This window comes from Takifugu flavidus, chromosome 17, assembly GCF_003711565.1.
Source record: "Takifugu flavidus isolate HTHZ2018 chromosome 17, ASM371156v2, whole genome shotgun sequence".
In the NCBI taxonomy this organism is placed as follows: Eukaryota; Metazoa; Chordata; class Actinopteri; order Tetraodontiformes; family Tetraodontidae; genus Takifugu; species Takifugu flavidus.
In genome coordinates this window covers 2,097,534-2,123,248 of record NC_079536.1, presented here as the reverse complement: position 1 = coordinate 2,123,248, position 25,715 = coordinate 2,097,534, and the positions used below count along the sequence as shown (strand labels likewise).

Genomic DNA, 25,715 nt, shown 5'->3' with positions numbered 1-25,715 from the left:
GACCGGTGACACTGTGTAGTCACCGTAATGGCAGTAATTGATTACCAGTCGCCTCTACACTAAGAGGGGGATGCAGCGGTGCATGCAGGGCCACATTCACACCTGTGGTCTGATGGAGTGGGAATCGTCTGCAGCCCGACGTTTAAATACAGCATCGATGGCTCAAATGTTGGCCGTTTATTACAGCGAGATCATCTCCAGCACCAACAGCTCTGTTCCAGCGACGCAGCAGCCGATATGGCGTCAACAGAACCTGAATCACGGCATATTGACTGTTCCTGACTTACCGAAAGGGGACACAAACAAATGATTACATCTGGTTTGGTTTCTCAACTTGACATAAAGGTCATCTTGATAATTCCCAGCATGTTTATTGGAGCATCCCGTTCATTTCCAACAACCATCAATGCAAAATCCATTGACTTGGGATAGTGTTCTATCCCTCCTTCAGTCGTGGAGTCTTTAATTTTTTTCATATTTTCTTTTGCTCGTTCGATGTAATAATGCTAATAAATATGCTATTGTCCACATTCTCAGTTTACTCAATAAGCTCAGCACGATTGGAGATGAAAAAGGAAATGCAAATGCCTCTGGAATAAAGAAAAGGTGTCCAACCCCATTAATTGTAACTGGGAACGGTGACTGGCATTAATTAAAAATTCCATTACACGAACAATGATAATCGATTATATTAAAACATTTACTCATAGGAAAGTAGGCATAGAAAAGGCCCACAGGTACATGAATGCAGTCCAAATTTTATGGTTATTTCATTTTAAAAGAAAATAACAGGAATATTGAAAACACTTTTGCTTTTCAGATTCAATGGGTCACCTCAAAAACAGCTTGGTCCAGTGATACTCTAGTTTACACAATGGCGATCGTTGGAGACTCTTAGCTCAGGACACCTGTTGCCATGGCGGCTGTGAAAAATGGATTCAGACTCCCAAGAGTCCAGATTCACACTCTAATTTAATCCTTATTTTTCTCTTCGAGGTTTCGCAGGTGATCTCAGGGTTTTCATCGACGGTGAGGACAGCTTATGCACGCGTCAGTCCCGAGGAAGACCTGGCTTCACCTCCTGCCAAGGTGGGTTAACGTGCGTCGGGGTTCATATTTGCAGCTGCCTCCGGTTGTGGCAATGCACGGGCCCGCTAGTGCATGTGTGCTGTTGTCAAAACTAGCATTGGCAGGCTCATTACTCACAGCTTATCAGGACAAAGCACTATTGACGGGAGCTACTCAACTACTGTTACAAATTGGGAAAAGTGGGGCCCATCTGTAGAGGCTGTAAGCAACATTCACATCCTTAGCCTTGTGGCTGTGCTTTCCTGGGCTGTTGTTCTCTTTTACTTTGAGGATTTGCAGCATGTGGTCCGCTCATTGGCTATGCAGCAAACCCTCGTATTGATTCATTTGAGCGATTTCAGAGGAGAATGTAACCAAACTCTGTAGAAAATGCTGTAATTGGATTTCTGCAACCGGGATTATATGGCGCGTCCCCCTGGAATGCGTGCGGAAGCCACCACTCGTGGCTGATAGCGAGCGCAGCATCGTCCTGTGAATGGCCCAGCAGCCGCCGCAGAGTGCGTTTCCAAATTGAGTAAACAGTCTGCACTCGCCATTCCTTCTTTTATGTAATCATATTCTCACATGTGTCGGGTTTATTCTTCTACCCTTCTCCTTCTGCATTAGCTCTATTTCAACACAGCTAATTAAAAGGGAGAAACTTTAGGAAGGCCAAGTGGTCGGAGGAGATATTGTAGCAACAATATTCTTTACACAAAAGGACAGACACTGAATAATGTATCCTCCTGCCAGAGCTAAAACATGCACGAGTGTGGGTTCGTGGACCAACAAATGCTCCAAACTAAATTAAAGTGTTTTCCTGCACACAATGTTAATATAGCGCAGCTTTATGTAAATGAATTTCAAAGTACTAAATCTACAAGGAGAGAGCCCAGTATGGCTGCGTGCTTTGACATTTTAATGTACCTTTCTGCTAAAAGTCATTTCCATATCCACAAAATCCACATGGAGCCAGATTATTGCCAAAGGCTCATTACTGTATGCACACTTTATGTACTTTTCTCCTTAGATTTGCATCTACTTTGTGGGTTCTCAAAACCACGTTGCAAAGCTACTCAAATGTAGGCACTGGTTCTATCCTGTTGCCATTATTTCCATTAATATTCCAAAAATTCCTTTCATCCTTTTGTAGCATTCAATAGAAATCTGCAAATTCCTGACGACGGAGAAATGGGTCGGATTCTTTTTGTGTCAGTGTTACTGGCCTACTTTTAGCCTCTTTTCAGTCTTAAATATCAACGAACGCTAGTTCTATTAATCCTGAGCATCCCCACTCGATCTACAATGCGACCACTTAGTGCTGTCACAGTTTCACTCTGGATATGGGAAAAAGGAATTGCTTGAATTTGTTTAATGGCGCATTGCTCTCCAGAAGTGACAGATATTTCCCGCCAAATTCACCCAGCTTGAGGTTGATCATTCCCCGTTGCCACGTGTCCATTTTGAATCGCTTTGCATCCCTGACCTGCCGCTGCCTGAGATTTATTTTTATGGCATATCTCATTATTATACCTGAAAGTGGCCTTCAGTCTAATGCCTGTTAGGTCGTTGCTCTATCAGCGTCGGCATTAGCGCCGAGATGACATGCTGTTGTCGTGGAGATACGGCGTAAGTGTCGTCAAGCCTGTCGTACCAAATCAGAAGTGGTGGTCGCATGTTTAGCATCGTAGGCAATCTGATGCTGGGGGGAAAATGCTGTCGACCGCTGCAGGCTTATTATAGCTGATCGATATCAGCCCCGGAGCATTTTTTCTTTCTTTTTTTTTGTCGTGACAGCCGGGAGCTTGCTACCCTGATTGTGTCATGCCTCGGTGAGTTAATAAGGATGGGGTTTGGGTTTCACACTACAGTGGAAGACATGCAACTACTAAAAAACACATAGCTAGCAAGGGAGGGGCGCGGGAAAGAAAAAGTTGAATGCACTGACGGATATCGCCTCAGGTTTGTCAGAGCAGAACAGTTTTAGATTTAAAGTAATGCATTGTGGATGCTATTCTTGTGCTCCTACGCTGTGTTTGTCTCTGGGTTTTGAACCCTTACAACTACATTTTTCATTTTTTGATCTGTAAAATCTAAGGTTGTAGTGCTTGTTGAGCTTCTACCAGGAAGTGGCAGAATGTAGCATCTAATCGCATTATCATAGCTCATATCCTTGTATAATGTTGTTTTTTTTCTCTCTCTCTTTCTTCCTGTGACATGTCACCGTAATGTACAAGATTGTTATTGATCTTGGAGACTGGGGTTTTGGCTCGGATCCCCTTTCTCATATCACACTTGATTAAATGGTATAGTCATCTTGATACAATGCGTGGAATGCAATTTTCTACCAGGAACCACAATATTGGCCATCAGTGTCAAAGAACAAATGGAAAATGTTGATCGTAGTCTTAAGTGATACTGATTGGGATATAGGATCCCGGCAATTCATGGGAGGGGGGGTAGCATTACCCATAAGGATGAAACACAGGAAATATATGACTTTAGTAGGATGGAGTTATGGCACCATTAGTTTTCATTTAATCTGTTCTTTGCGGAATTTCTTTTCAGCGGTATATATTACGGCTATAAATGTCCCCAACCTCTTAATATGAACCAATGAACAGCTGAGGCGGTGGCACACCTCATGAATAATCTACAGTGGAGCAACGCACATTTTACATACCTGTGCTATACATTTGGCACCTGATTTACCAGCGTCTGTCTTCAAGAGCAAGAGGTATCATTAAACATCAACAAGGGTAGTCTGATTACTGTCCCCAATTGCATTATTTCCATGTCAAACACTTATGGCGTCATGTCTTCTACACAGAGGTGACTGAGTGGCTCTGGGCTCAAGCTCCGCGTGTAGAGACCACGTTAGCAGGTCACTGAACAGACCTCTGCCAAGCAATCAAGTGATTCAGGTCGTGATTTTTGCATCGACGGTAATTAACTGCCGGCGTGCATTAAGCTTCGATTGGGTGTTTAATGTCATGTCATCATCTGTAGTGTATGAAGAGGTTTGCTGCATTTTATACGGTCATCCATCAAGCCTTTCACGGCTAGATTCCAAAGCCTTTAAACTGAGCCCCGCTTAATGACGCGGAACGCACTATAAGGCTGGTGGGTTTCATATGGTCAGGTGACGGAAGCTGCTGGTTGCTGTGCCTGGCGCATAAGTCTCGTTGGAAAGGTCTTTATGTCCTTCTCACAGAGCCTCATTGAAAGATTAAATTGCGGGCTTCACATTGGTAATAAATCTCATCCAGGTGTTGGGTGGGACTACAAGGAAGAGCCATCAATAAAAGGGATGGTCACTCCCTGTCATGAGCAAGGAGGGAAATAAACAAGTTGTAGGAGAAGACCGGGATGCCCTTTCAGGAGCTAGTTGCCTATTGACTTGTATTCAAATGAGCGACCTTTTGTGCGAGTGAAACGGTGCATCGGAGCGTGCCGTTTGGTACGCTGCATGCACTTTACCACGGTGAATGGCACTGGGAGACATTTCTGCTTCCCTTTTCCTAGCTCCAAAGTGTGACTCTATCTAAGTTGATTAATTTTGTCTTTAACCTTCAGAGCATCCGAGGAGACAAAACTCTTGTAGCTGCTATCTGCTTTGTAGGGGCTTATTGCAATGAAAAGATCAGATTGGTGTTCCTGCTTTAAAGTGAGGCAAAGGTTGGTCTGGGTGTTCAGTGTGAGGATCTTTAACAATTAAAGTTATTACTGATACAGATTTAACATTCATTCTTTTAAAGAGATCAGTGCTGCCAAGCAATAGTAATAAAGACACCGACTTGATTAAATTCTCAGTTCATCCACCTGAACTATTAGATTCTTTTGCTGTGCGCAGCCGTCCTCAGCCCTCCCTGTGCATCCTATCTGCTGTGGGAAGTCGAAGCCTCGAGCACTCGGTCTCAAACCGTTGCCGTCAAACATTGTCGACAACCGAGTTATTTAAAAAAAATAAGATTCCAAAGGAGAGTCGGAGCTAAATGTTGTGGGATTTGCTGCTGAGCTCCGCCGAGACAGCGGTGAGGGACAGCAGGCGGCTTGGCTTGATCTACAGCCGCGCCGCTAATGGCAGATTTTCCTTGCAGATAATCGCGCCGCTGCATAGGAGCAGCGCGGCCTTATCTAATTGTGCGAGCGCGGGGCTGTTCCACCAGCCCTCTTAGGTCCCCTGGGCTTTAATTGCTAAATTGCAATAATGTGATTGTTGTCAGGAGTCGAAGGCTTTTATGAAGATTGTAATCTTTGCACTCAATGTTTCAAATCATTTATTTGGTTGTGGTTTCTAATCCTGGTTTTACTAGAAATAAATGGAATTCCAAGTGGAATTCTCTTCGCAGGCGTGTCTCTCCACAATAATAATAATAATAAATGTTGTTTAACACGATAATTTTAGACCGTAAATGGGTTCTTGGGTTTTTACTAATGCGATGGGGAGATTTGACTTGGAAGTTTTATTGAACCGTCTTCGATTTGAAGCTGAACATTTGGTGGCCGAGGATGAGAACAACCTGGAGGATTGAAGCTAATTTTGGCCGGATGTCTTCCGTTTTGCTCTCCTCCCTCTGCTTGACACCTCGTCTGATGTGTTTGGCTGCCTCTGTTTGCAGTCAGACCTTTTCGGCATCGGCCGCTGTCTCGCTGCGACTGTTCATTAGATGTCAGACTAGGAGGAGCTCCAAAGGCGCCTGCTGCACGGGCGCTCATTAACAACACTGCAGACATTGTGAGTGTGGAAGGCGTGATGGACTGAGGACACAGATAAGCTGCTTTGTCCTGTCTGTAAACACAGCAGAGACCTCCATCACTCACTGGAGAATCTCCCCGAACCACCCCGGCCCTCATAGCCAAACCAGAACCACTGAGTGAAACCAGTACCTGGTACCTCCACTGTAACCACATCACTGTTCTTTTCGTTCACCGGTGCAGCAGTTGTTTTTTTCCCCATGTTTTCTCCTGAAGACGGATGGCCCTGACATCCATGAGGAGGCACGATCCCGTGTAAGGAACGGGAATGTTGATTTTTCTCGACTGCCGCCATGTTGCCCTTAAGCAAGCATGTTTTCTCGCTAACAGTGGTTCTAACAGCCTGTTCAAATTAACTTCATGCATTCAATTTTCCTTTTTTCCCCTCCTTTGTTGACAAATTCAGATGGAGTCTGTTTTTCTTGTGATCTCACGGATGAGGGATTTTATTGCCGGCTCCCATTAATCTTAAATAACCGAGTTGTTTGGAAACACTATGGAAACACTCGGATAGTGGGCAGTGCACGCCTGAATGATCCATATAAATCACTTAATTGGTATTATCCTTAGTGCTCAAAGAATACATTACACGATGCAGAAATATCATCGAAATCTCAATGTAACTATCATTATTAATACCGATCAGGATAGCGAGGTCCTGTGAGTTCACTTCCCGATGACATTTTTTTAGAGGATGTTAAATGTAAAAATAGAAGTAACTAATTACTAAAATAATGTTGGCCCCATTGACCTCCTCCTGTATCACTCCAGTTAGTCTTTTCTTCTTCCCGTCTGCTCTAAAAGCTGATGTAATTACTCCATCTTGTTAGCAATGTGAATTAGCTAATTAGCAACGATTTGGCTGCTGCAGTTTAAGCCGGCAGTGATGCATTTAATGTTTTAAAGTTTGAAATGGATGGACTCTTGCTGATCGAGTCAGATTTCACGTGTTCGGGCACTTGTTTGTTGTAATGCCATCAACAACAGACAGATGCTGATGTTCCGAGCTGGGTGTACCAGCCAAAAAGTGCCTTTTTTTTAATTAAAAAAGGGTAATTATGAATACTATGCAAACTATATCCCCTTGCAGAGGACAGAACGCCGTTAGTCCGGCTGGACATGCGATCGAACCGTAATAGAGTTGATTAGATGGTTTGGCTGTGTGCTCCATCCACCGTTGGCGTGCGCGTCACCTCTCCTGCAGAGTAGTTGACAGGCGCCAACAGGGGCTACGAGCTGTAACTGGACCTGAAGCTTTGGCATGGATTCCTTTATTCTCATCAGAAGCCAACCAGGACTCTTCCATCCTCCAGACCCAGCTTCAGAGGCACACAGACGCCACGCGTGGTGCCGTCTGTGCTAATTAACTGATAACGGAGAGATGCAAGACCAAAGAGTCCTCAGATTTTAGAAAGCCGTCAAACGCTTTTGAAAGAAAAAGATTTTCCCCCAAGCCTTGATTGTTATTGCTATTATTGAACCCACGTCCCTCCTTGAGCTGCTACAGCGCTCTGCACAAGTCCTGTTTACGCCGCGGACGGAGTAAATATTCACAGGTGACGTATGGAACAAGCATCCGTTGCATTGAGATGCAGAGTCCATTAGAGTTCATTTACAGGAAGCGGGAACTAAGCTGCCTCCTCTTACGGGCCTCTGATGGTGACGGTTAATGAACGCCGCACGCTCGTCCCGCTGCTTTCTCGGCCTCGCAGGCGTCATGTATTTATCTTTAAAGCCAGCGCCGTTTAAAGGCAGGACTGTTGCTTTGTCTGGACTGGTTTCATCTCCGAACGCATTCCGTACGGCAAAGAATCGGTCAATTATTTTCAGGCAGGATTAAGTGACTTAGCGGTGCAGCGGACAGCAGCTCCCACTGCGTTCAGCCTCAGACTCGCACAAACAGCGCGGCTTGTCAGGGCTGATTGCAGTGACACTGGGGCAGATAAGTCAGTCTTACTATTATCCTGTATAAGCCAGGAGTGCCAAATTACAACTTAACCCGCACAGAGTTTACTTGCGGACGTCTTAAGCCATTGCAGAGAATAAAACTCATCTGCTGAAGTCAGAAGTGACAGATTTAAACCGAGGTGGGAGGAAAGTGTCTTTTAGTGGTGCGCGTCTGTGTTCAGTTACGAATATTGAGCCTCGATCACTGTTCCCGTCTTCCCTAGCTTATAAATATGTTGCCCCAGCAGGTTTACAGGGCCTGTAATCTAAATTTATTTCCTCTGTGCTATCCATCCTCTCCGTGCAGTGATGTGTGTGTGTGTGTGTGTGTGTGTGTGTGTGTGTGTCATAGAACAGCCTCACATAAACCCGCCCACGATCTATTGGCATGTAGATTTTCTCTTAATTAATGCTATTATACTTGAAACCACAAACGGACACCGTTTTACAGCCGATAAGACTAACTGGTGGCGGTTTGCCTTATTGGAAGCAAAACTTTCCTTGGATATTAAAGTTCATATAGTGGCATCAATAATAGATGCCACAGTGTTTTACTTCCATGGTGAGTCAGGTCCGGACTAGATTTAGAATTCTCTTAAACATTTGCTAATGTCCTTTTCTTTCATCCATTTACTCTCCTTCACGGTTTTATTTGTGGCCTCCATTTACCGCCGAAGCAGTTTTCCCAAGCTCCCTACTCTGATGTATGACTCCACCACACCCCATTAACGCAGACAAATAAGCCTTCTTTACCTTGCCCACGTACTGCGGGTCTGACCCCATGTATTCCTCCAGCACAAAGAACTGGTTCCACACCCAGCCCCTTTTGACCCGTTGAAATCTATTCGCCCCATTCCTCATCGGGCCCGCGGAGCTCCTGGCGTGCTCCCTCCCCTTCCTGCTCTGTCCCAGAGGCAGCAAAGGCGGACGCGAGGAGAAGGCGGAGCCTTCGTCGACAAGAATCCAAAGGAACAGCAGCAGGCAGTTCCTTGTTAGCATTGGCGGTCTGTGAAGTTTTGGTCCCCGAGTTAAAGTCCAGTGACGAGAGCTGAGCCACGCTGAAACGACTTGCGGAGGTTAGTTCCGGGGATCGGGTAAGGCCGGAGGGGGGGGCTCTGCCAGGAGAGGCAAACCCAGAGAGCGGTCTTCCCTGGAACTGTCAACACCCGACTCAGAGACTGATGGGGCTCATCACCTGCGGGGCAGAAACAAATCCAGCATTTAAAGTGTTTCACGGTTTGCTGAGTTTCAATCACATCTGTAATAATATAGACACATGATGTCATTGGACAGCTGGGGCGGGACCCTAATAGTGTGATGAATGTCTCAAAAAGAATTCATCTGGAATAAAAAGAAAAAGTTTCACAATTATTAGCCTGCTAATGGATTAGCCCCACACACCTCTGTTGGATCATTAATCACGTTACTTTTGGGACGCTCTGTCTGGAATATTTCAGCTCTTTCCTCTCCATGGAACCCCCCCCCCCAATCCCTCAACTTCTCTGCAACGGCCGCCTGTCGAGACCGAACGTCAGGTTTAGATCTTTGACAGCCTAATGAGAGGCTGCTGATGAGCGTCCGTTTTGCTTGACAAACCTCGTCTTTGCAGTTTTAATCAAAACCCTCAGCAACACACACACACACACACACAAAAACATGCACTTGCCCAGGCTGTGTAGCATGACATATTTGCAATTGGCCTCACACTGACACATGTGCTGAGCAAAATGTCAGCCCAAATCAGCATGGCCATGATGCTGATGCTCCGCGTTCCGATGCTGCTCCTGTTAAGAGCTCCACATATTTGATAAGCCACAGCCACGGGAGATTATTCCGCTTGTCACGTCGCGCGTCATGTGGCAGACGCGGGTGCTGTGATAGACGCTGGTCCTACAACGGATTAGTGACATATCCCGTATATCTTCAGGTGTTCTCCCAGGTTCGGTTTCCTCTCCTCATACATCAGCGGGCACAAATTAGCTTAATGCACCAGCGGCTTGCGACGTGTTGGAGCGTCGCCATCGTCGGCGCTTGTGTTGCCCGTTGTCGGGAAATCAAATACGTGGGTTTAACACATGTAAACAGGTTTTTTAAACAACCAACTTACGGGTTGTTTGGCATCCTTTTGTATAACAAGCAGATTAAAAGGGGCTTATTTAGGTCCAATGCGACAGTCACACCCATGTTCAAGCAACCGAATCATCCTTTATGTGCATAATTTGTCATTATTTTCCACAATATTTGTTTTCTTACAAATAGAACTAGTTATTCTTAGTGTTTTAAAAGATCCTCTGGTGCCCTTTTGGGCACAAAAGAGCAACTCTGGATGCTTCTACTTGGGCAGATATTTAGCCTGATGTTTTAATTGAAATATTAGTTATTACACGAGCTGAAGCACAGATGAAAACAAATATAAGAGAATCGGCTTAATTCGCCCAGCCTCATTCATTATGTGCTAAATTGTTTGTTACCATATCGACGCTCGAGCGTTCATGGCCGTATTAGCAGATACTTAATTGTGCTGAAAACAAGAGACGAGAAGCACGAAAAAGCGGCATGAAAAATTGAGCTAACGACTTCTGCACCTGCTATTTTGTTCTTGTCTCCCTGCTAATGTGCTTATAAGCTCTACAGTAATGGAAGCCAATGTAGCTCTCGCTGACTCAGTCTTTGATTAATTAGGCTGTGGAATCCAGCTCCAGGAGTGGGTTAAAGCACGCTCCCGGATCCATTCGTTCTCCATCACCACACTTCCTTAAAAGTCAAAAGTATCGCTAAAGTTCTCGGTGCAAAACCATCAGGAGCTGCTCTGACACGGGTCAGACATGCGCCTCCCTCAGGTCGCTACTCATTTAGCGTTGACATAATGGAAAATGACTCGCACCCGTAATTTCTGCGAAACTCGCACCTCCGCCGAAGTCTCCGCTCGGCGAGGCCTGATACATATTTAATGAGATAACTTCATTAGCATGTGTCAAGCTCCGGTTGTGTGCCTTGACCCCTCGTGTCTGCTTCAGAAGGCACGACGCAGCGGGCTGACAGCAGTCTCGCACGTCACCTTCAATAATCAAAGACCATATGGCCAAACGATCTGCTGGTGCAGATTAGCAGCCACGAGAGAGCGCCACACAGGGTTATTGGTTGTCAAGGCCGCCATAAACATGATGTATAGGTTTGTAGGCATTTACTCAGGGCGGAAGACGAGAAGTTGCTCATCCGAATGAGATACTCGGTTCAGTTCTTTCTTTCGACAAAATCTGAGCAGAGGCGAGGGGTCACGTTAAGAGGAACCATAACGATAGAAGGAAATAAGCCTCGCCCACCACCACAGTTCGACGGGGAATAAAATCCCTGCATTTGCTTTGTTTGAAAAAGAAAAAAACTTTGACCATCCGTGTCATCCAAAGTGGACCAGAACTCTCCAGCCTCCGCGTCCATTTACAGTGGGTGTCAGTCAGCATGATGCTATGCATTATCTTATGTAAAACCTCAAATGAGTTATATTTCAAGCACCCAGCTCAGGCTGACGTTTGATCATGCTAATCACTGCCAAAAGCCAAGCAGAGCTGCAACTAACACAGGCAGGGAAATGAATGGAAATGATCATGACAATATAAACAGACAGATTAGTGCATGTTAATTAAATTGGCTCTCTCTTGATTGGGTTTGCCGCTACGACAACATCAGAAGCGGTCTTTTAGATGGCTTAAGCAGGAAAATGGGTGGAAAGATTCAGTTGTAAGCCAGAGTTTGGAAGAACCTGACAATAAACCTTCAGGCCACTGAAAAAATAATCACTGTGCGACTCTATCGAGGTTCCTCCCCAAACCCATGAAAGGAGCTGCATGTTGGTGAAGGTTACGCATCTCTGCGTCATCCCTCTTTAAAGTCTCTCCCAGTTTGCCATTCTGCTCGGCTATCAAAACGCTGACCTCGACTGAACCGCAGCTCCATCCCGTGAAAAAGATGTGTGTGCCGAGTTCAAGGAGATGAAGGAAAAGGGGCATTATTCAGGAAAATCGCTGTGAAAGACCGTGTTTCTGCAACGCCGGGGCTGGAAATCACGGTAATATCGCTGAAACCCTTCAGGGGACGCGTGGGAAGACAGAAGTGTAGGTGAAAGCACTGTAATGAAAATGGGAATAACAACACAGCTGGCCAGCCAAGTTGAATTATAGGCAAACGCCTCACATGTTCGTTCTAATATGAAGTCATGAATAACAAGTGTTTCAAAGTTCCTCAACTTCCACGGGGCTTTAATTTTGACCTGTTCGGCCTGGAAAAGACACCCTCCCAGTCGCTTATTGACTTCTCCGCCGCAGAAATTGTGTTGTTGTTTCCAGACACAATGCGCTTAATTTTCTTGATGATTTTTATCGGAGTTTTCCTCCACGCGAGGCTTTTAATCAAAGCTTTCACACATTCCCGTTGAAACGCTAATATGTTTTGGTGAGTCACCCTCCCCGTTTTTCCCTTCCCTCCCACACAAATTATGCATGAGGAGGCCTCAAAGAAGGCCTTCTTTTCATATTATGTCTGTTCACTTGTTTAACTTGGTTGCGGGTATCAAGCGTCCTCCAACTAAAGACCGGGGGTGGTGTGTGCCAGCCGCTGTCGTGGCCGCGACCATGAAGTGAGCCCGCTAGTAGCCGCTAGCCTTGTCGCGTGCAAAACCCCGGCAGGTTACGTGGGTTCCTGGCACCTAAAATAGGTTTACGTGGGGTGGAAGATGTTGCTGATTAAATAGGGTGCGTTACACTTAAAAATCACATCTGCTTACCAACCATAAATAAATATAAATATAAAAAAAGATTCCTCTGGGTCATTGATAGCAGCTTCTGTTACTCCAACTACTCCATTTGTTCAGAACAGACTGGTGCAGAGCTGAAGGAAACAGGTCGATAATCCTGCTCCGACCACGAATCACCACAAATTGAATGTTGACTCAAACGCCAGTTTCGACGACACCGATTTGCCACATTGCAGAACACCTGCATCTTTTATTAACGCCGTTAAAATATGAGCGGGAGCTGTTTCTTTTAATGGTGACAAATGGCAGCTCTCCGACGTGCCCAGGCTCCGTCTGTGATAAATGTGTTTGAATTCTTATTTCACAAAAGTGTCCCGTCAGCACAAGCTGGTTGGTTCCTGTCAGGAAACGGCTTTGGCAAAGTCTCCCAGAATCGAATTCACACACGGATGCAGCCTCAGTGGGAACATTGAGTGGTTAAAGGTGATATTATTGGTTATTTGATGGCAGGTTAATTTGTTCTGTTCGACCTGCTATAGTAGATAGTTTCCCTTTCGTTTTCCTCTGCTTTTCTCTTCCTCGTGCCTCCTTCTCTTTACATCTTTACACCCGGGTCTCCCATACTGCCATTATGCTCCCTTCCAAGGTGAATTTATGGAAATATGCGAGGAAAATCAATCCGGTGGACGCGCACTGACATGAAAGGAAGCTGTCCTTTCTTCTGATGACAGCTGCTCTCCAATCAGGCGATAACAGCCGCGTTGTCCTTTGAATGCTGAATTATGGTTTTAGCCGAACCTCTCAGATGTTTTTTCCTCTAATATCTCCAGCATTTCTTTTTTTTTTATCATCGACTGTCCGGTAGTCCTGACAACCGGAGCTCTGAAAGACGGAAAACTTCACCTCCAGGTGATGTGCCTGAACTTATTTTGAGAAGGCTGGAAAACAATCAGCCGGGGAGATGAAGTGGAGCAGCCCCGGAGCCGCGGGGGTTGGGAGCGCCATCGCCGCGCAGTGCTCCGAGATGCTTTTCTTTTGCCCTTGGACTTGGAAAAACGGTTAGCACGTCTCCGTTTTCAAGCGTCAAGCTGTCCAGGTTTGGATTTGCGTTGGGTCAGAAAGGTCGAAGCAAATACACAAGTTGTGTTTTATGTCACAACTGGCCTCCAAATGGAAGATAAACATGTCGTCAGTGAAAATGGCCCCAGCGACCGGTGAAGGGTGTAATTTAAGACGAAGATGATGATGATGGATATTCTTGCTGATCATCATTAGCATCACACACGGCCTCTACTGACAAGAAACCGCTTCATTAGCTCGGTTGAGCGTCTTTACCGACCCGCCTTCCTCTTGCAGGGCATGCGATGCATAAATATCATCCAGAGCCGATCAAAAATATGCTTTATGTTGGGGTGAACGGGGGGCCCGTCTCTCTTTTCGGAAGTGAACTTTTCCACCCTAACGATATGGAAGGTTTAGCTGTGGAGACAAAATGGGCCCGAGGCAATAACGCAGCACCACACTGACTCACACATCCCCTGTGTGAACATGTCTGATTCTGCTGCCTGAGTCTCTGAAGAAACGGATCACATCCAATGGAAGGTTATGATGGTTTGAACATAAAAAAGATGGATTTTCCCACCCTGCAGTCGAGGCTATCAGAAATCTGCATACTCTCCCGCGCACACATCCAAAAACAGTTAAATAGCCCCTAAAGATAGAACAACTCAGAACTCTTCCACCCAGATCTGACCCGAATGACTGCGCATTAAAATGAAAGGTGAGCGTGTGAAGACATGTCAATGCGCAGCTTGAATATCAGCCCACGAGCCATGTTGTCTGCAGGAGGGGTCGCGCTTTACCTGGACCTGCAGTTCAAACACAGATTGCCCCCGCTGCTTCGTTTTGAACTCGGAACAAGCTCCGAGGCAGGTGTCGAAATCTATTGTTGTGATTCAATGTGTGCCATTAAATTCTGCTGAAGGTGCCTGCTCTGTTCTTAACCGGAGCATAATTGTACACCCCCCACCCCCACCCTCAACCTTGTGTGGGGTAGGGGTAGATCGTTACCTGACACAGGTGGAAGAATTTGTTGTTGGCTGCTCAGAATAAACGTGCGTAGGTGGTTGGATGTCGGCTTTAAATAAACGGACACCTGACAGCCGGGGTTAGCCGACCATTAAAGCTGCGCAGGAGCAGTTTGGATTCAATTGCTGCCTGTAATGAGCATTTCATGTTAGCGTTGCAATGAAGAGAGCGATCCCGAGATTCTCTGGGGTGTGCGTCATTGACTTTTAGGGTTCTGGCTGGTTTCTCATACCTGGACACAGCATGTTGGATTGATTCTGTGTGGTTTCCGCTTGCTTTGACTGAGGTTGGTACAGAACGCCAAAAGGTCAGCAAATAAGCGTTTAAATCAAGGGCCGCCTTCGACCACATGATATTAAACATAAGATCTAGGAAGGAGGGATGCACTGATTTAAAACACTTTAGCCAAATCTGACATTAATACTCAAGTTATGGTTTTTCGAAACAAGGCTACCAACATTGTTTCTTTTTAGCAACAATAGTTGTAACTGTGTAGAAAATGTAAGTGGCTTGGCTCAATATAACTAACAAAACAAAGTTACCTTATCAAACTTGACAGGTTAAAATACACTGACACTCTGAATGCAGGTTTGAGAGCCCCGAATGCAGCACCTGCTGCTTTCCTTTTTTCCTGCTGGTTACCGTTAGCAGTGTTAGCTTCCGGTAACTCGATCAGCCAGCAACGCTCATTAAAAAAATGCCCAACACTGGTCGATACATCGTGATATATCGTGAATCCCTCCTGATCCTGTTCTTTATCTGACTTCAGTGTTTCCAAGTTCCACTCTTGTCTTTTTGATAATTAAACTTGCCAACAGTGTGAACAGATAAAGCTTGTTAGCAAGTCAGTCAAAGTTTACACTCGGGGAGAGCAGATGGTGATAGATTAACCACGGGAGTGTGAGTGTGTCATGACACAAGAACCCCCCTCCAGCATTCTATTCTAATTGACAGTTGAGCAGTTTAAGAAACCTCCATTTGAGACGGCTGAATTGTTGAGTACCCAGCGACCAACGTCCCCGCCTGCCCTGCAGGGCACTTCTGTAAAATGCTGCATGGCAATTGGAAAAAAAAACTCCTCCTCATTTGTGCAGCTTCGATCCTGGTCTCTGGACGCAGTCGGCGTGACTACTGTCCAAATCATGCCCGTGCATGCTAATCCTGCGCGGGTGCTTCTTTCATTGACATTTTCTACGCCACATTAGCAACTATGGAGACGGGGGAATGTCCACCCTGATGATTCGGCTATTGTTTGATTGCTTTGGACAACTTGTAATTATGTGCATTTAGCTCAGCCTTGACTGTGCTTAATTAAGAGGCTCCGAGGATGTGGAAACATCAGTTTTCTGCTGGGACTAACTGAGATATTTGGAGACAAAATCAACTCTTTTTGTTGGGCAAACTGTGTGTGTGTGTGTGTGTTTTCTGGCATTTAATTAAAATTGTTCAGTGTTTTGCGTTTAATGAGCAGTTTTAGTTTGAAGCACTTATCATCTCCTTTTTCTCTGGTTCTTCTGGGCCATTCCACAACTCTGGATGAACTCACTGGCTCTGTTTTTGATTTATTATTTTCTTCACAGGGAGATTTTCTGTTAACTCGAACAATCTGAACGTTTGCATTTCACTGTATAACCTGTCCTGCATCGTCATGAACGTTAGAGACTCTTTATAGACGCCTCTCATGGCAACGGCTTAACAAGAAATCTCATTAAAAGTGGCATTGACATGTCATCCCATAATAACCTCCAAATGCTCCACATGCGCAGCAGGTGTATTTCCAGTCATTATCCAACGTCTTCATGGTTCTCACCTGATAAGTGAGGGTTATTATTGCTTATCTTTGGATCTAAAGATTCTCTTTATATAGATTTTATTTAAGAGGCGACCATGTTAATCTCTTTTTCAGAACAAGACTCATCACCATGGTTTTCTATTACCATGGTAATCTAAATGCAAATTTTACCCATCCTCTTTTGACTGGGATGATGCTCCTGGCACAGCATCTGACCATGAATTGAGATGTTTTGGCCCCCCCCAATCCTGCTCTACCTCTCACATCCACGATGGAGCGGAAGCCGCCGATCGTCTCCTCATGGTGGAGGAGGAAAAAAACAGCGGCTAATTGAGCAAAATGAAAGTCCTGCTGGTAAACGGTGACGGCGTCCGACCGGAGAACCAGGCAGAACATGTCAACAAACCGTTCTGTCACCAGCACCAGGAATAAGTGGAAATGACAAACACAGACAAAACATCCTAACTTGAAGGCGCTGCTCCAGATTGTTGGCTCTGAGAGACGTCATCACTCCTGCCGTCATCTTCCCTGTGTGGATCCAGTCCTGGGCGGCATCTGGTGAGAAGCTTTCCGCCGCAGCACTGCAAATACTTCCACGGAACATTGGCCATCTGGGTCTGTTCTCGGGGAGCTTCAAACTGGGGCATTGTTGGACTGACACCAATCATCCCCTCGTGAGGGGGGCCACGTCGGCGCCGCTCGACATCATCGTTGTGGTCACGGGGCGTCTGCCCTTGTCTTTTTTTCTTAAATCTATTTACCGGAGCAGTGGAAGCTGATGAATATGGGTTCCTGTCGTCATACAGGAGACATTTGAGACATTTCTTAGCTTTTTTAAATTCCATATTGTATAAATTTCTTCCTTCTGTGTCAATCTGCCGAGAACTTCAGCTTCTTCAGATCACAGTAGTTATTTCTGGAATAATGCTGTTTGACACGCACGCAACCTTTACCACTTCTCTCTGCAGATATTATAATGTTGGATTTTAGAACATTTAACTCTTCGAATAATAAACTTTCGACAATTTTTGGATTTGTGAAAAGGAAAAAATGGGTCTACCTGGATAATAAAGTAAATTCATTTGAAATGTTGCGTAAGAGGGCTGTCACGATGCTTCAAGAAGCATTTAAAATTGAAGATGGAGAAATTTCACACTGAGGTCTGCTTGATTATTTAAAATCTCAAATGAATCTGGTGGAGAAACATCAAATATGGGAAGATCAAAAAGAGGACGAGAGAACTAATTGTCCACAGAAAATCCAGGCAACGTGAACCTGAGCTGACTGCTCAGGCCATCAAAGGTCAGTCAGGTCACACATCACGTTTGTAAGTCCGAGTTTACAGTTCGGAGGCAGAATAAACGCAAGAGTTAAAAATAACTAATGCCTGTCTTGGAGTCGTTTGCACTTTCCACCTGTACGCGAGCCTGTTATTGTGTGTCTGGTGTTAATAAAGCAGCTGACGCGCCGGGGGACGGTGTAGCACCATATGTCAGTGGGTATTTTACGACATTTACCACGTCTCCCGCTGATCCTGGAAGTACCCAACATTCCTGCTATTTTCTGTACCGCTGCCTGCATTGGCATTCATCAATTCACAGTTCAAAGCAGTAACGTAGTCTGTAGGTTTGATGGATATAGAACATTGTGGTGACGTTGAACTAGCAAGTTTATTTCACATTAGGGACATAACTGACAGGTGTGAGCCCAGAGACCCTCAGTGGGATGTCGGAGCAAACTCGGAATGCCAAAATCAACACGGTTATCCCGACCACAGCCACTGGAGCTGATCAGGATCGTTGAGGTGATCATTCTGCTTCATGGAGAATCTATATCTGGAGTCAGGCTGTGCCCAGAACATCAGTCCAGACATCAGAAGTCCATGGACTTAACAGGAAAAACAATACAACAATATAAGATGGTTTAAAATGGAAAAAAGGGAAACTATAAAGTGAAATAAAGACAGAAAATCAGCCAAACTGCACCACTGGGCACTCTGCAAATGGAATCTAGAGGTGCAGCTCTCATTTCAGGTCTGGTTGGAGGTACGAGCTGAAGGTTCCAACACATTGGACAACCGCAGGACGGCAGAAATGATACCAGCAATTTAAGGTGTTTCCGCCGACCTGTTTTTACGCGGCCATTTTTCACTTTCAAAGCTTTCTGCCGCCAGTTACCCAACTTTCATCCCATCTGGGAGTGGCGGCCGTAAAAACAGTCATTTGGAAGTGTTTGATGCCCCCATGTGCAGTTTGCTGCACCTGCTGTGCCCCCACATTACACTGTGAAACCGATATTAGCGGTTGTCTGCTCGCACCGCCTGAATGGGGACACAAATGTCCTCACCAGGTGTAAAACTACGCCGTCCTACTCCTCTTTAACTGGTATTGGTGGCGGAAAAACAAATCACGCAATTTCGTGAGATTAATGCAAAGTGACTAAGAGAAAGCTGAGGCTGCTTCTGTACGACGCTGTTGTGCTTGAGCAAGATGTTTGGCTTTTATGAGGCACAACGCGGCGAAAAGCAGAGGGACCCTTCATGACGAGAGCTTCAACACCCATCTCACGGTCGCGATTCGGCGCATTTTCCTCTGAATGGAAAGAAAGGAGGCAAGAGCGGAGGCGGAAGTGTGCAGAAACCGGGCCGATTTCCCCTTTATTGCGATTCAGAGCTTGAAATGAATCCTCCTGATGACGCGTTCGGGACCTGATTTCATTAAAGGGGGGATTTTGCCAAGTCGGTGAACCTAAATTGATGCAGTTGAACGCTCGGGTCTCCAGTTTCTGTCAAGAGGTAGTGTTTTTGGGAGGGGAGGAGGAGAGGGAATGAACCTCTGGCTCGGATGCACCTCTGTCGACCTCGGTCTGAATTCATTCTCGGCTGCCGTCTTATAGATCTGCTGTTATCTCTTCCAGTCCCTCCTGTGTTTCCCATTTTCTCTTAGTTGTGTTGCAATATGAAGTGCAAAGATAAAGACTAAACAAATATATTTTTCCCAATGTATTATGGGTTATTAGGCACACACTGAGGCTCATTATCTGAGTGAATGTAAACTCAAAAAGCATTAAGGACAGAACTCACTGATGTATGATCATCACATTGGTTATGCTAATGTTACTTTGTTTTGTTTTTTCAGCGTGTGGGAGCGCGTTAATGGTCATGTTCATCAGTGTGCACGTGTGGCTGCGAGTGTGAGCGATCGGTGCCATGGTGTGCACAAATGTGGTAATGTAAGGAGAGACAAACGTAGCCTCTCATGACGAACTCGGTCTCATCTCACGATCTCTGAATAATGTGCAAAGCAAGAAAAATTCACCTCATTAATTGGTGCGTGTCAGGGGATTCTAAGCAGCCTGGAATCAGTCACGGGTTTCACCTTAGGCAGGAAGTGGATGTAAATAAAGGGCCTCAACTGCCTCTTAAAAAATAAAAAAGCCATCAGACTCGACGCGGTTGGCATTTTCCAGCATGCTCGCTAATGCTAAGCTAAGTGCTGAAACAAACATAAGGTAAAAATATAGGAATGAAGAGGGTCAACTGGGACCCGTGATAGAGTTTTTCCACTGTTTCAAGAGCCTCTTGTGAGGTGTTTGTGGATTTTCTAGGGGATCATTTCCAAAGGCCTCACTGTAGGAAAACCAAATGTAGACAGGAGACGGCAGCGGCTGAGGAATTTTCAATTAAAGTGGACGGGAGTGGGGGCAACAATCTGATATTCGTAAAACGGGCTTCCAGTAAATAAGCTTTTACAGCCGTTGCTATTGATTGGCCTCCAGATCCTGCTCCCCCATGACGGAAAACTCACCGTTAGCCTGCCACAAAGCCTTGCTGTCCCGGGAGTCCTTATTCAGGCTGTCAAGACTCCATTTCAAATCATAGATAATCTAATGGGTCCTCGACTGAGCCTCACTATTAACATGGATTGGTTTGACCTCGGAGGCACTCGGAAAGATACTTAACCACTCGTGTCTTCAGCACTTAATTAAAGTGACACTGGTTGTATTCCCGGACTGTCTAATCAAAGCATTCATATCAAGGATGCCTTTATTTCACCGTCACAGCCTTCTCATGGACCCAAATTCCGTCCTTTTTTTAGGTTTGCAGGTATTTTGTCGCAACTATGTTGGCACAGGTTGTGTAATCTTCATGAGCTTTAGTGTGTTATAGCTGCTTTTGATGTGATCAGTCAGTATATGAACAGAGTGAGTTAATCCCCCCCACCACAACTTTATTAAGATGTTGTTTGGGGGGGGGGGGGGCAAACTGATTATCCCACTAAGCAATAAACAACTTAGCCTTACTGGTGTTGGGATTCAAGAGAGGTTTTAAATCAAATGCGAATGGAAGTCGGGCACGGTTGATGTTGTTTGGCCGGGAAGGAAGAAAAGACCCAGAATAATTAATTTACATTGTTTATTGATTAATATTGGAGGGTTGTGGAGACGGATATGTCACAGAGGGCTCATCAGCATTTGTAATCAAGCTTTGCATTTCTGCATCATTAGCCTCAAGCAGTGGCGCCATAATCAGACAGCCAGGTAATATTAAATGGTGGGCACTTACAGCCTCTCAAGTGGCATAACTGCCTTAATCAAACAGTTATCACACTGGAGGCCAAGGGGAGAAGGAATAATGGGAAAGCAATATCCTAGATTAGAAATTAGTCTTCTCCGCTAAAGCGCAGCCTTGCTCGGTCAACGGTGCATAATGATGTGGCGGACAGAATTAGGGTTGGGTTCGGGGGATGAAGCGACCAGGACTTCCGTTCCTGCCAAGAAACACAAACCCGACGTGGTCGATTAGAGGTCGTACGACCGCCGCGGCCGGGTTTGGAATCAACCCTTTCAAACGTCTGGCGTCCCCCTCGGAGGCTTCAGAGTGGTTTCTTTTGTGCAACACGCCGGGACGGAGCGGCATCAACCCTGGCCTCAGAAGTCCCCACGGAGGACTTTTGTCATTCTCTCCAGTTTAACGCCGCGCTGAAATATTGAATTGATGGCGTCTGATGCTGACAAAAGCCGAAGAAGGCTTATGAATAACGGCACATCCTGCCGCCTTTATTCCACTCCTCTGCATTATTCAGTTTGTCAGTAAACTTTTAGATGTTCTTTCCAAGTCCTCTGCAAAAATAGGAGAAGCCATTTCTTTGTAACACTAAGAACTAAAGTGAATTGAAAATACATTCCAGGAAAAGCTCTTTTCTTTTTAAAGTTCTCTCTCCAGTTAGAGTTCAGATCCTCCCGATCTTTCAGGATTAACCCAATAGAAATCCTTACTAGAAACAATAAAACGTTCAGCAGATGTTGGAAAACTAAAAGCCACAGCAAAGGGGAAATGATATCTAAAAAGACTAGCAGTGGTAAAAATGGCTCTCGCCTGCGCGCTATCTTTAATCCCGGCTGTCCGCAGCCTCTATTTACCAGTGAGCACAATACATTATCCCAAATATTCACCCCCGCGTCTGACTTCCTCTCCCCTCACACCACATCCAATTCATCATCGGATGCTGCACGCTGAGCAAAACACCATCCCGCTGACCTTGAGGAAGTTGCCCATAAGAAGACTGGCCCAGGCCAAGACGGAGCGTCTGTCAGGATGATTTCTTATTCTATTTAATGGAACAAATGCAATGGTTTATCACCCCGGGGCTCACAGTTTAGGAGAACGTGGCGCATCGCCACTTTTCGAAAAGAATCCCTGTAAAAGTCCTTTTAAATGTGTACATTTAGAGTAATAACAATGAATAGATTATATTTTGGGTGTTTTGGGGGGCATTGAAGGTGAGAACACCCGTTCCAACAGATCCAACAGAGATTAAAGTTCTGGGGTCCTAACTTCTCAGGGACATTGGTGCAACAACAGCGGGAACAGCGAGGCGTTCCGTTTGATCTTTTTATCCTAATCACCTGGTTGGAGTTCTCGCCTTTCTCGCCGTGGCCCAATTCTGCAGCTAGCTCCCGTCCTCCCGTTCCCGGTGCCATGCTAGCTCGGCCTCTGTTCCACTCCGGTAAGTTATGATGTCGTTTTCTGCTCTGCCCCGATAGCGATAAGGCGAGATTGGAGGACGGGGGACTTTTAGGCATAAATATCCAAAATTAAACTTCAGCACCACGTTAGCGCGCACGGACCTTGAATTAGAACCCGGATGATGTAAATCACGCAGAGCAGCTTCCCAACCCTCTCCACTGCTTGTCAGGCTGTAGAAATAATGTCAGAGTTAAGGAGTTCACATTTTATTGTATTCGTCTCGTATCCAAGACTGAAGTTACTCTTTACAGGAATTTAGATTTAGAGTTACAGAGCGGGGGGGCAAAAATGCGCCGGCTGCATTTAAAGTAGGCTGCGCGCTCATGAGGAGCGCCTGCTCAAGTGTGTTAAGCAAAATGTGAGATGTTATAGTTTTTGAGAGGCGTTTTCACAGCAAGGAGGGGCTGCCTGTGCTGGGAGATGATGGCTTAGATGAGTTTTGATGGAGATGAATAAAAATGAAAATGTTATGCGGCATGTTGCACAGCACCGTATGACCCGCGGTAGCTTTAGCCCATGTATATGCGGCTATGCAAGCATTTAATATCACTTAAAAAAAAAAAGAGAAAAACATCCTTGAGAGTAAGAATGAGAGGGTGACTTTGAATGTTGTTTTACATGGGGAGTTTTTCAGGGCCGAATGTAAATTGAAATGTATCATTTTCAACAACAGGATAGGCAACAGGCGCTGCAGGCTAGTGACCATTTTCCAGTAAATGTGCAGGATAGTCCATCCTGATATGCAGCCGCTCACTATCCTCATCCTTCGGAGGCGCACTTTCCTCTGCCGGGTGGGAAAAAAATCAACGTTTGGCCCTGGCTGTCATCCAGGGTGCAGAATAAAATGGACTTTTTGGATAAAGGCCAGGTGTTCCTGCAATCTATTATTAATTGTTAAAAAAACAAACAATTTCTTTAAAAGGAGCATTCTAGCAGCCTTGAATAGCGTTGAATCAGCCAGCAGAATGGAGTATTTTTCTTTACCTTTACACTTCCCTGCAGTGCTCCTGCCCTGCTTAGTTCCTAATGAAAGGCCCCCCAGCACCTTCTCCAGAAATCATTACAATCTCTCTCTACCTCTAGGGTTGGTAAACTAATAGTCATTCACCTATGTGACAGGAAATCTTTCCCAAGTTGCCATCGGGGGCCAGTGAGGTTGTTTTTAAGGTTATAAAGTCCAGCCCAGCCAGTAATGACAATTTATTGTTTGGATGTGACCTAAGGTGTATTTATCAAGCCAAAAGTGTTCCTTCTTAAAGCCAAAGGAGGGGGTTACGTTCTTATAAATCAGCCAGGTGTTCATCCAGGTATTAAACAACGCACTGGCCTTTTTGAGCAGTAAATATAAGTAAAGGAGATAAAAACAACAACAAACCACTTTTTAAAAAAAGGAAATTGTGCTGCTGTGAAGGTTCAAGACCATTTAAAAATGTTAGATTCATTTAAGGACATGATTTCCCCGGTGTTCCTTTCAGGCTGTACTTCGCTTTCTCGCCAACATTTAGAGGACATCACATCCCGAAATGAAAGAAAAATGATTTTAAAAAAAATAATTCAAAGACGTGATGAATGTTTGATGATTTTTAATAAAATTTCCAAGAGGAAAAAAAATAGCATTTGATGCTCTGTCACTGTCCTTTCCAATTCACCAGGTAGCTTCCTGTTCCCTCCCTTCCTTCCTTCCTTCCTTCCTTCCTTGTGCCATGGGAAAGGACATATTTGTTGCTTTATTGAGAGTATCCTGAGAATAGTGAGTCTCTAAGAATTGCCAGGCTGCATCTCTGTGGAGTATTTCTGCCACAGAGGGGAACAAACAACATGTCCACACACGGCTAACAAATGAACAGAGACAAATCTATATAAATAATTGCCGAGTGGAGCGAAGATTTCTTCCCCCCCCATCATTCAGAGAAGTGTGGGCAATATCTCCTGGAGGTTGAGAGTCATCCATCACGGCAAGACTTTAATTTGAGCTGTTTAGGGCTGTGTCTGAGAGCGGGGGGCTGCAGTCAGGCCGGACTCTGCAGCCATAGCAAACCCCTTCCACGTCTAATTAGCAGTCAGGTGCTTTAAACTGTGCCGGGACATTCCCGACAGCTAGGTCGCGTCTTACCGCAGAAATGCCCGCGGGGGAACAGATACGCGGGCCCAGACGTACCCCGTCGCAGCGCAATCGTGCCAAAATGAGCAACAAAGACTCTCAATGCTAAATGGGCGATCTCTCCCTCTTTTCCCTGTCATTTTAAATAGCAGTGACAGGTGCCAGGTCCACACCACGGGTACCTCCAAACGCTGCTCCGTCTAATCATGGCGTGGATATGAAGACGCCTCAGTGGACGCCGGCGCTAAATCAAAGAAGCGGCGCTTGACCTTTCCGTTGGATCTTAATGGCAACTCAAATGAGGAGCGGCCGCCGTTCCAGCCCGCCCGTTAGCCTCTCACAATGCTTCCTTCGGGAAGGTCGTGTTCAGTCCGAGTGTTTCGGACGCCCACGAGGTGATCAACAAGTTGGCCGCCATTAGATCCACCTCGCTGCACCAAAAGATGGTGCGCGCCGTCGCGGCATCGCTGTGAAGCAGGTGGTCTGCCGCCGCTCCGAGGACTGCAAGTATACCGCATTCGTTTTCATTTAGTCTGCTCTAATGCATTTGTAATACCTGAGTGGTCGGCCGCCGCATGTCCTGAATGCTTATGCGCTGCACAGGAGATTCTCTGTGCTCGGAGAGGCCAGCTCCCCTTCTTCTGTGGAAGTGGTCGCCTTTGGAGTGTAATTTGATTATTCCGAAGCAGGTGTACCAGCAGAATGCTGATAAGGGGGCAGCGGGGCCACTCGCATTAGATGCTTTTAACGTGCCGAAAGATGAAGCCCATCATTACTTGTATTCGTTACCGAGCGATAATGAGCCGACGCGAGCTGGAATACGTGAGGAAGATTTCGGAGCAGGACAATACCTGCGTTCCCACTTCTCCCCACAGGAATGATGACCTTTGCTCCCCAAAGTGGCGGTTGTCATCGCATTATCATCTTTAGCGACAGCCAGCTGCTTGGCTTCCCCGTGCTATAATTACGCCTTGAAAGGTTCGGGGGATGCAACTGTAATGACGGCACAACTTCCAGCGCGCCCGCTCATGTGGCAGTCAAATTTAAGTTCACGACAGATGGAGAGCAGCTCCGCTCAAGGGTATGATTCTAAGTTGTTGTTTTTTTTTGGAGGGGGGGGTTCTTCATCCCAACGAGCATCTGCTGCCTCTGAACCGGAGCAGCGTTGCATCTCTGATCCCGT

At 45.7% G+C, this 25,715-nt stretch overlaps 1 protein-coding gene and 1 long non-coding RNA gene across 2 annotated transcripts in view; one reads left to right on the top strand and one right to left on the bottom strand.

The window, feature by feature from the left end:
• The window catches only part of LOC130513774 (uncharacterized), a 175,082-nt gene that overhangs the window by 2,562 nt on the left and 146,805 nt on the right, over positions 1-25,715 (top strand). The window contains exon 2 of the long non-coding RNA XR_008946826.1: positions 997-1,089. This is a non-coding gene — a long non-coding RNA (uncharacterized LOC130513774). The remainder of the gene's footprint in view (positions 1-996; positions 1,090-25,715) is intronic.
• LOC130513772 (cadherin-12-like) overlaps positions 1-25,715 on the bottom strand; it is a 64,268-nt gene that overhangs the window by 37,358 nt on the left and 1,195 nt on the right. The window contains exon 2 of the mRNA XM_057012793.1: positions 8,527-8,968. Coding sequence (XP_056868773.1) covers positions 8,527-8,772 — 246 coding nt within the window. The 5' untranslated portion in view covers positions 8,773-8,968. The remainder of the gene's footprint in view (positions 1-8,526; positions 8,969-25,715) is intronic.